Source organism: Chanos chanos, chromosome 1 (genome assembly GCF_902362185.1).
Source record: "Chanos chanos chromosome 1, fChaCha1.1, whole genome shotgun sequence".
In the NCBI taxonomy this organism is placed as follows: domain Eukaryota; kingdom Metazoa; phylum Chordata; class Actinopteri; order Gonorynchiformes; family Chanidae; genus Chanos; species Chanos chanos.
Genome location: NC_044495.1, coordinates 7350087 through 7360875, shown reverse-complemented (window position 1 = coordinate 7360875; position 10789 = coordinate 7350087). Strand labels below are relative to the sequence as shown.

At 37.9% G+C, this 10789-nt stretch overlaps 2 protein-coding genes across 3 annotated transcripts; one reads left to right on the top strand and one right to left on the bottom strand.

The window, feature by feature from the left end:
• Positions 1-330: 330 nt before the first annotated feature.
• On the bottom strand, positions 331-6506 carry srp54 (signal recognition particle 54). Of its 2 annotated transcripts, none has more exons than XM_030786326.1 (16): positions 6452-6506; positions 5859-5997; positions 5610-5711; positions 5376-5467; positions 5207-5291; positions 4487-4591; positions 3979-4103; positions 3708-3858; positions 3377-3525; positions 3156-3256; positions 2810-2896; positions 2505-2578; positions 2290-2398; positions 1951-2121; positions 1241-1336; positions 331-1017 (listed from the first exon to the last, which is right to left on the bottom strand). In XM_030786326.1, the coding sequence occupies exons 3-16, from the start codon at positions 5685-5687 to the stop codon at positions 926-928; spliced, it is 1515 nt and encodes a 504-aa protein (XP_030642186.1). In that variant the 5' UTR covers positions 5688-5711; positions 5859-5997; positions 6452-6506; the 3' UTR covers positions 331-925. The 2 variants fall into 2 exon arrangements, with proteins under 2 accessions (XP_030642186.1, XP_030642195.1); XM_030786335.1 differs by having other exon boundaries at positions 6389-6470.
• Positions 6507-6998: 492 nt separating this feature from the next.
• LOC115822457 (uncharacterized) lies at positions 6999-9650 on the top strand. The gene is made up of 8 exons (XM_030786314.1): positions 6999-7151; positions 7456-7577; positions 7759-7897; positions 8024-8145; positions 8416-8526; positions 8784-8890; positions 9043-9142; positions 9411-9650. The coding sequence occupies exons 1-8, from the start codon at positions 7055-7057 to the stop codon at positions 9525-9527; spliced, it is 915 nt and encodes a 304-aa protein (XP_030642174.1). The 5' UTR covers positions 6999-7054; the 3' UTR covers positions 9528-9650.
• The last annotated feature ends 1139 nt before the right edge of the window (positions 9651-10789 follow it).

Sequence of the window (10789 nt, the reverse complement as noted above, 5' to 3'; positions counted from 1 at the left end):
TCTGTATAATAACCAAGTTATTGTGTCCAATTTTTCACATCATAGATAAGCAGACAGTCCGCTATTCTATTCTAGTGACGAGCTTGAAAGGACAAACCCTCTCTTCTCATAAATGTTAACTATGTGCGGCTTAAAAATATTTGCTCCCTCTAAATATAAAGCTAAATTGATGCACATTTAATGCAGAAAAATTAAAATGATGGCAAAAGATATTTCCTGACATTAAAAAATTCATATATAATTTAACATACAACGGTTTAAAAATTATACAGTATTCTGTGTTGACATCATCACTTACTCAAAACATAAAGAGAGTCAATGGAGGTTAAATGTTGTGATATAAATTTTATTATGACATGTTATGACAAAATATTGCCACATACTAATCAGACAAAATATTTTTGTTTTCCACAAATAAAAAGCCATAGCTTTTCATTTGCAGCCCAGAGAACACTAAACACTCATTCAATGTCCGTGATTTAACTTCTCATGTGTCTTAACTGTGAGCTTTTCCATGGCAGTTACTGTAAAATCACGGAATATAATTTCCTACCATCTAGTTTTATCAAATCTGCAAATCAATGGAAAGACAAGACCGGCAAGGGTCTGTTTCAACAAGCTGAATCTCGCATTTACAAAGAACAGACAAGGAACATTCTGATTTTAGGCAGTTCTAAACAATTTTCCCCCTTAAACTGTTTTGTTGCCCAATGTCCTTCTTAATTAAACAAACTAGGCTTGACAAGTAGATAGCCTCTGTATAGTCTTTATACAAGTTAATGAATTAAATATTTTTTGAGGCAAAAAAAAAAAAAAAAAAGATAAAACAGAAACAAAACAAAAACAGATCTCTTTCTCCTCCCTGTTTTTGCTCGCTAAATGATTCCATGTTTTCCGTTTGCATTTTTATTTAAGGCTCAGAGGTTCACATGTTGTTAAATCCCATCATTCCTTTCATGTTACCAGCTGCTCCTTGCTGAAATTGCCTCATCATGGACTGAAGTCCAGCCATACCACCTGTGACACACACACACACACACACACACACACACACAAATGAAAAGAAAAGAAAACATAGTTTCCATGACTCCAAGGCTAATCTGTAGATGCCAGCACCTCTAATGAGTGATACTTTCAACTTCCTAATCAGTAAATATAACTTAAAAAAACCAAAAACGTGGAAAGAGCAGACGTGTGGTGTGTTTGTGTGTGGGAGGGATACAGAGGTATACAAGCATACCCATGTGGTGAAGAACTCTGGGATCCATCATTTTGGCCATTTGTTGGTTCAATTTCGCCATCTGAGATGGGTTGACATTCTTGGACATATCCCCTCCTACAAAAAATAATAACAGTATAACTTTAAACAAAATGGGCATAAATATGACAGCTAATAAGTTACATCACGTCAGTGTTACTGCCTGCTCTGTAAAATGTTTGAATAAGCACTTTTACTACATCAGTTACATGTGTCAGTTGTGTGGTTAAGCACAGTAACTAAATACACCGGTGTTTAGTTTTAACAGAGTCTGTCAGAGGTTGCTTGCATAACTAACATGTGGCAGAAAAGAACTTGCACAACAGAGTAATTCACTCTTGCTCCAATTTCATATCTTCAATCAGTCAACAGGGTATATTTATCGCATTTTGCATATTGTATATTTTAGTATAACACTTCAAATATTTTTAAACCTCATGTGGACAAACATACAACAACACTATTCATTTAATGCTTTACAGTGGGACATTTTCATCTTATTAGCTCATCCTTTTCACGTCATTAACAGTTATTCTCCGCATACAAAGATCAAACCCTCTAACCCCAAATTCAATTAGTGTGCCTCACTGCGACAGCGACAACTTGCCCATCACTTTTAACATATTTAACTGTGTCATCGCTGAAACAATGCTGATTAAAAAAAAAAAGAGACTCTTCTGGTAAGACTGTACCTTTGAATAAGCCTTTAATGCCACCCATCTTCTTCACCATCTGGGCAAACTTCGTGTACTGGGTGAGGAGTTCCTGGACATCCCTGGTTGCCACCCCAGAACCGCGGGCCACTCTCTGGATGCGATTTGGCTGCTTGCTGAAGAGCTTAGCACCATCTTTGTTGTCCAACTCTGTGAAACACATCAAGTATGTTAAATATGCAATACTAATACCACTGGGCTTTGCGTTCACTATTCAATATGCTATCCAGTGTGTTCAGAGAGATATTCACACCCTTGCAAGGCTCAGAGAACCATAGAAGTTAAGCACTGATTCCATTTCTAGACTGGTGATTTTACCCTGATCGTTCATGCTGTCCATGATGGTCATTAGTTTCTTTAACCTGGCCATTGACTCCTGCTCATTGCCTTTGCTCATGAAGTCTGTTCCAAAGCCTGGGATCATGCCCTGGGGACAAATGTTCACAAAAGAACCAGATTAAGTCAAATGATTTACTGTAATGACAAATTAAGAAGGAAGCAATGTTATCATAATCTCTTCATATTGTCCTTACCATGATCTGACCAAACGGGCCCATCTTCATAATGTTCTGAAACTGCTCGTACATGTCTCTGAGTGTGAACTGGCCTGGTAAATACATAGACGTGGTTTTGGTCATACTGCTTGAAGACTGGCAATGACTCATAACTGCTATATTGTCATATATTTAAAAGAAATGTTCATGTAACCATACAGTTATGACCTCTACTCAGTGTTATTGCCAATGTGTGAGTGTTACACTCAAGACTACTGACTGGCTTGGTGGTTATTCATCCACATGATAACACTGTCAAGTGGTGTGAAGTACTGAACTCTTACCATGTTTAAGTTTGTCGATTAGCTCCTCATTGTCATCAAGCTTGAGTTCGTTGACCTTGTCTATCAAACCCTCAATATCTCCCATTCCTGGTAGAAATAAATAAAGAGAGTATGAAACCAATGCGATTTAAAAAAAAAAAAAGACACACACACAGACACACAGAACTCAAATGACTCATCTGACACACGCTGTGCAGAAATGAACAAAGGAGGACAGGATACATATCTCGTTTCAAATAAAACAAATTTGCTTGGCATCTTGAGCCTGTATCTGCTAGAGAAAACGCGTCAGGTTTCGTTCTGTTTAGTCTCATGTCTGAATGACACTAGAGGCAAGGGAACTCACCGAGCAGTTTGCTAATGAAGGGCTGGGTCTTAAAAGGCTCAAAGTCATCGATGTGTTCACCGGTACCAATGAAAATGATAGGACTCTTTGTGGCCGCAACTCTGTGAAAAACGAAGTTTTGAGGCGTTTAAAACATTTTGTCGGTGAAATGGAAACAGGAGAAAACAGAGGAGTGTGACAAGCAGGCCGGTAAACAGGCTGGTTTAAAAACAGGCCCTTACGCGCTCAGGGCTCCGCCTCCTTTGGCATGGCCGTCCAGCTTGGTGACGATGACGGAGGCCACGTCTACTTTGTCTTTGAAGGCCTTAGCCTGAGCCTCGCAGGCCTGACCGATGGACGCATCCATCACGTAGACGATGTTGTCGGGTTGCTATGGAAATAATACAAACACTTATAAACCCTTATCTGAAATGTTTAGGATTTATCCAGTGTAAAACGCTCTGTACTTCATCCCAACCTTACTGGAGAGTTACCTGCAGGCATACCAGTTCGCTTCCAACTCGATGAGGTAAATCAAAGCCTAAAACTAGCAGATGAATCAAATTTACTTACCACAGCATTTGAAACCTGAAGCATTTCTTCAAACAGCGATTCTTCCTGTTTGTGTCGACCGCTGGTGTCAACAATAATGATTTCAAAATTCTCTGACTTGAACTTTTCAACACCTTCTGCAGCAATTACGACAGGATCCATCTCTGTGTAACTGTTGAATGATACAAAAACTACATTTTGAAAACAAACTGACACATTTGAAAGTACCAAACGAAAGAATGTTTGAAGAGATTTCACAAATGCCGAAAATGTAAACAAATAAACGCATTACCTGCCATAAAAGGGAATTCTGGCTTTTGTAGCATTTTGTTTCAGTTGATCAAAGGCACCAGCTCTGAACGTGTCAGCACAAATCAAACAAGTTTTCCAGCCTTTTCTTTGGTAGTAATATGCCAGCTGAGAAGAGACAGATAAAATAAATTGAATACAAAAATGACATATATCGTCATATTATGCATACTGCACACACATACTGTCATGTTTCTACATAAAACAGTTACAGACAATGCTGCCATGTATAATTAGTGCACACTGTACACTGTTCGTATATTCACTATATATCAGTTTTTATCAGTTTATATATTTACGTTGATTTATCATTTGCCCTGATGTACTACCTGTATCAAAAGATTCATTCAATGATACAGTGAAAATTATGATAAATTCTGAAGTTTGGTTAAAGTTCTTCCCTGCGTTATGCTAAACATACAACCTTCACAAGCTAATGACCCTGTTCCTTTAGCTCCTCACCTTTGGGCCGAGCTTCATGAATGACTTACCTTTGAACATGTTGTAGTTTTCCCACTGCCCTGGAGACCCACAAACATGATGACATTGCCCTTCCCCTTCGTTGGTGTCCAGGCCTTGACCCCAGGGTCGACCAGCTGAGGTAAAACCCACAAGTTTTTGTTAATTTAACCAAAAATGTTCATTTGCATTTTAAGGATCGAGCTTGTTCTGGTAGCACATAGGTTCACAGCCTCTACACCATTATGAGTTCTCTCACTGCATCTTAGTGGAAAGAGATAGAAACCACTCAAATCACAATGTGCCCCATTTTCTGAAACAACTTCCATCCTGTGGGGATTTCCATTCACATGTGAGAGAAATAATAATAATAATAAAAAACAAATGCACAAATATTAAGACCTTTTATAAATACTTAACACTGTTATGACATTTTAGCTACAAGTACTCACAAATTATTACTAAACGTATAAACTTCAGTTGAGGTTTAACTGTAAAAAATACATCAGGGGGTATCTGTACTACAACATGGACTGAAGTACAGCTGATGTAAAACGTATGAAATATGAGTCAGACCCTTCTTCATATGCATCTTTCTCTCCTGATTTCACACAAATTAGTCATAGATAGCTAAAGTATATGTGTCTGTGCTGATTTCTATACATAAATATGCTCTGATATTTTGCTGTCAAACATTTTGCCCCGCTCCGCGTTCACAGAACATCTGGGGGTCGGCGCACGCAGGCACAAACCTTGACAAGCTCCTTGAAAACAGTGTGCTGAATCATTCTTCTCTTGTTCAGGCCGGAGGCCATTTCCTCCAGGTCGATCGCGGCCCTGGGAACAGTTAGCCACATTTAGACCTTTTATTGCCGTAAACGTTATAACACAGTATGTAAAATCCAAATTACTGCTCCTTACTTGACATTTTCTCTGAGCTGCTTCACCAACTTGACATTCACGTCAGCTTCCAGCAAAGCTTTACATACTTCTCTCAGCATAGAATCTAAGACCTGGGAATGACAAGCAACAAAGTTCAGGCTGTGAATACAGTAACGGATTTTTTTAAAAATGCAAACACTGATGGAATCCATGTTCTGGAGAGAGCCAACCATACTGCATGAGTAAAGCTGTGCACAAATGTATAAGCAATACCTCCTCATTGATGATGGTGGCATTGCTGAGTGATCGCAATGCCGACGTTATCTTTCTCCCAAGGTCGGCTAAAACCATGTTTACGCCTTTTGCACTAACAACCTGCAACAAATACAGAATTGCTAAGTCTCGTTAAGTGAGGGCAAGAATCGTATTCGTAGGATGTGTGCTGTTCTTTTACTATAGCCGGTCAAATCAAGTTAATACTGGTTTAACGTTGTATTAAAATAAATCAACAGATTGTCATACTTAAATGACGAAAACTGCCCCGTTGGGTGGATTCCGGGGTTTCCCCCAGATGTCGATCGTTTACTGTCCACCTCCTATCACACAGCGAAGGATCAAGTTGTCTTCAGAGAGGATCCGAAAACTTGAAAGGTGCTCTTCCCTTCGTTTAAAATCAAAACACATATAACAAACAACCAATAACATTTGTTATTTCTTCACCTACTGTAATGTTGTTCTTCACAATCAAACCCCCCCCCCCCCAGTGATAAACGCACCAATATAGCAAAATACAGCAGACCCGACTGTTACATATTAATCTAAAAGCGTTCTGAAAGTGAAAAACTGAAAACGACATGACATAGTTAGCTGACAACCAAGCACTCATCCATGTTGTTAGCGAGTCAGCCATATGCTAAGAAAGCTAGCGACCAAAAATCTGTGGTCTAAACCAGCCATCGTAAGCTAATTAGTTTCGGCCTAATACTGTCAAATTAACGTCAGAACCTAACGAACCCATTACGCTTAATGTTAAGATTGCATGTACGTTATACCTTTATATTTACAAATCGTTGTTTTTTCGAAACATATTGTTGCTACGTCTGCGTTACACTTACACTTTGGCTCGGAGTCTTCGGTGAAAAACCAACCAAGAGGAAAGCAATCACAAACGTCATCCAAACCCTAAAACTCCCATAAAGCCTTTCTTCTTCCGGGGTAAAAATGTACTCCATTTGTAATTCGTTTCTGTTATTGTTTTTCTGCTTCAGCGAAATTTTATGAGAGGCCTGGCTGCTTCGCTTTTTTAATTTAATGTTACTTTTTACCCCTATCTGAACATAGTTTTTGTAAAACATTTGAAAAATAACCTAACTGGAAAAAAGCTATTAAGGTGGTCTCGAAGCACTTGCGCGAATTAGAATAATTTATATCTCAGAAATGAAAATACTGCTGTGGACTCATATATGGACATATTTAAATGTTGCCTCTGATTTTATGTTACGTTCTGATAACGTAACAGTGAAATGCATCGTGTCAGAGATGAAAATTTAAGATTGTATGTTGATCATTCTTGAAAGAACACCTTAAATGTCAAACCTAACTAGCGCCTCCCAAAATAACAACGTTGCAGCGGAACACATGGCTTGCTAAACGTCTAAATGATGTTTGGAAAACGTGACTGAAACTCAGAAACACTGTAATGCTCTGAGTTCTGTGCAATGAACTTTTCCGAAGCTAAAAATGAAATTCTACAGGTTTTGTCTCGAACAGATTCCCGCGACCTTCCCAAGCTGCTTGAATGGATAAAAAATTCTGGTTAGTATGTCGTTGTACAGTAGCTAAACTTTCATACAGTTGCTTCAAACTCCTGATTCCAGCAATCACAACTACATGAGCTCTATTCGTGAAAACTCACAGGAATGAGCATGTTCAAAACAAATGTTTAACATGTTGCATTGACATAATACAGCTCTGCCAAAACAATGCGTACTTTGAAATGTGTCACGCGCTGCACCAAATAAGCATTTTGTTTAATCATGTCATCACTGAGTGCATTTAGTTGTTATTAACGGTTCACATTCTCTCTCGCTCTCTCTATTTCTCTCTTTTGTTGTTGTAGATGACCTGGACGAGTGTCTAGTCGATAATCAAAGGGTTATACTCCAGAGCATAGCGGAGGATCTTCGGTCGTGTCTTCCCTTGGAGGCTATGTTTCCTACCGAGACACTGGCCATTCAAAAGGTGTCTCTTTGTTATTTGTTTATTTATAAGCGCGTATGCAGCATTAATAAGTTAATTTCACTAATCAGCACTGTTTCCCATATATGCGCCATTTTTTCACATATCTGCTGTTTAATTCACATGATGCTGATTCCTGTAACTGAGATCTTGTCTTGAGCCTATATCTTCATTTATGTTTCAGACTCAACAGAATCCTCACCCTACTGTACATGTAGATGCTTTTCTGTATGATGAGGAGACAGTTGACTCACTATGTGAGGAGGGCAAGATGAGTCGCAACTTCTGTCTGAATTGCGGGTCTCACAGAACAGCTCCATTGGGTAAATCCACTGCTTGTAGTGAAAGTGATGATAGAGACAAGTCACATGAAAAGGTACAGTTGTGATCCTCATGTTAAATCTAATATAATATATGGATTCACATTGTTGTATTTGCATTGTTCCCAGAATTCATCTCACATTCCTTCTCTATCATGGAGCTCCAGTTCCTATTTCAGCATGTTCTTCCAGACCTGACTGGAAAACTAGTGGTGGATGTGGGCTCCAGACTCGGCGCAGTGCTCTATGGAGTAAGACACTGATCTATTCGCGTAATATTACATTATTTGATCTACTTCATGAAATCTTGAAAATGACAGCACACCATGTATCCCAGCCAGCTGCCAAGAAATTCGCAGGAGTAGCCTCTTTACCAGACTTGAGAGGTAGCATTAACAGTTTTGAAATATTTCATGAAAAAGAAAATTAATTTTGCATTGCACAACGGTTTGTGTCGCTGTAGATGAAAGTCTTACACATCAAGATTTCTCTAATCATTTTTTTAATTGTTTTTTTTTAAGGGTTACCTTTACAGTGCAGCAGCTCATCTTGTCGGTGTCGAGATCAGTTCGGAGTTTGTCCAGCTTCAGTCCATGACTGTGGAGAAATATGGTTTCGGTGACAGAATTCAGGTCATTCTTTGAATGCCATCCTAAATGTTTTAGTGTAGTAAGAGTTCATTTTGAGATGTGAGCAGTTTCATTGACATCAGCATTCACAGCAGCAATGCCATACTTAAATTTAGCATTTAATTCCATAATCTACCTTTTTCTTTTCTTTTTTTTCAGCTTATATCTTTTGAACTTATGTCTTTAAAAACATTTAAGGTGTAAAATAGGATTGGCATGTATTCTGGAATTTATTTTGCATTTTTGTGTGGTTTGTAAAGGTAATTCATGCTGACATCTGCTCCCAGGCAAACCTCTTACAAAATGCAGATGTACTCATTATGAACAATGTGTTTGAGTACTTTCTGGAACCCAGCGACCAAATGAAGTAAGTGATATAATTAGTAAAACAGCTTCAAAATAACTATATAATTTAATAACTTCAAGTTGTTACATATACACTCTCTGCAATTGTCTTATGTTATCTTAAATTGTTTACTAATGGAATGTTTTTTTTTTTTTTTTCAAATTTTTTACCAGAGCCTGGCAATGTATCAGTCACAGTTTTCGAAAGAAAGGTGCACTATTAGTTACTGTACCTAGCATCCAAGAAGCTTTTACTTCACTTCAAAAGAATGACGTAAGCATTCACATTGAGGTCACACACAAGCAAATAGTGCTATTTAAGGTGCTCAGAAGAATGTTACATGTGTTTCCATATTGTTATCATGATAGTCTGCCTTTAAATATGCAATTCCCATGACCAATCGAATTCACCACCATTACTTAGTGAACGTTTATTTAACAGTAAAGTAACTGTTTTTGTGGGTTCAGTTTTGTTCACTTAAGCCGTACAGGTCTGTATATTCTGAATTTTTTAGGGAAAATCTCTCCTTCCCTAATTGCAGGGAGCATCAGCTCTCAGCCAGTGGATTGAGGAATTGCCTCTGGATTACGGTGTGTACCTGAAGGGTGACTCAGACCCAGAAGCATTAAAACAAATCCACCTCTACAGGGTTCTCTGACTTAGAGCGCCTCAGAGTCTTACATAGCCGCAGACTGTTCCAGATGACACAGACAATGCTTTCTACCACTCATCACAGCTGTTGGGCTTCACAATTCTACAGTGCCTCACCACTGCAGTACACAACCATCAAGCAGTGATATCAATATGTACAGTAATATTCAAAATTATTCACATGTTTGATAAAAAAAAAAAAAAAAATAGATACATGTTTATGTAAAATAAACATCAAAAAGACTGAAAAAGGTTTAAAAGCTTATGTTGAAAATGTTTTACATTAGTTGTTCATTTGAATGAAGCAGAATGGAAGGAGTGACTGAACATCGTCTCTTGCGTTTTCTGAGGTTGGTTAAAAGAGAAAAAAGTCAGGGACTATTCATGGACTAGTCCTTCATACAGAAATCAAAACAGGATACATGCAGGATCTTTCTTTTAGATCCTTTTTGTGTGCACTTGTGGTACGTTGAAGTCAAACCACTCATTTTCAATCGAGTTCAAGTCTGCAGAAGGAACTGGTCACTGCAAAACAGTCATTTTGTGGTTGTCTAATGATTTCTTGGTCTTGAGGTATATTTTAGAGTGTTGAACTGTTGAGAGATAGAAACTCAACTGTTTCTATGACCAAAAAGACCTTTTTCTTTTTTTGGACTTTCATTTAAAACTACAAAATACTACAAAAAAGCTATTTAGGTAACTTCAGGCTTTAATTTTATCACTCGTCCCCAGTATAGGATATTTTTGACTACCTCTGTAGTGATTGAATGGATTGAATCCAATCAATTTTGAGACTTTTTGTCCAGGATAATATAAGCAAGGTTCCAAATCTTTGTCTGCATGGAGGCGTGATGCACTTCTTTTTGATCGTTATACTACTATTCCTGTCTTTTTTTTCCGTTTTCTTTTTACTTTTTTTTTTTATACAGTTTTTGATCAAACAATGAAAATTGTTAATTTGAGTTTACATTGCCACAGTCAGGCGTAAGCATTGTGTGAATGTGAAGGTCAACGACTGTTTCTTTTCTCTTCTGAGAGTTATTTCCATTTCGTAATAGCAACTGATAACAATTGAATTTTACATTTGGGGTTTTTTTGTTTGTTTGTTTGTCTCTCATTCTTATACCATGCCAATTATGAAATGCCACAATACAGGCTAAAAATGATTGTAATGTGTTTGTGGAGGAAAATGTAACTTAATTTAAGCAACCGTATTAGTCCAAAAGAAAATATTTTCACGTTTTACCCTAAATATGACCTTGGTTGCTA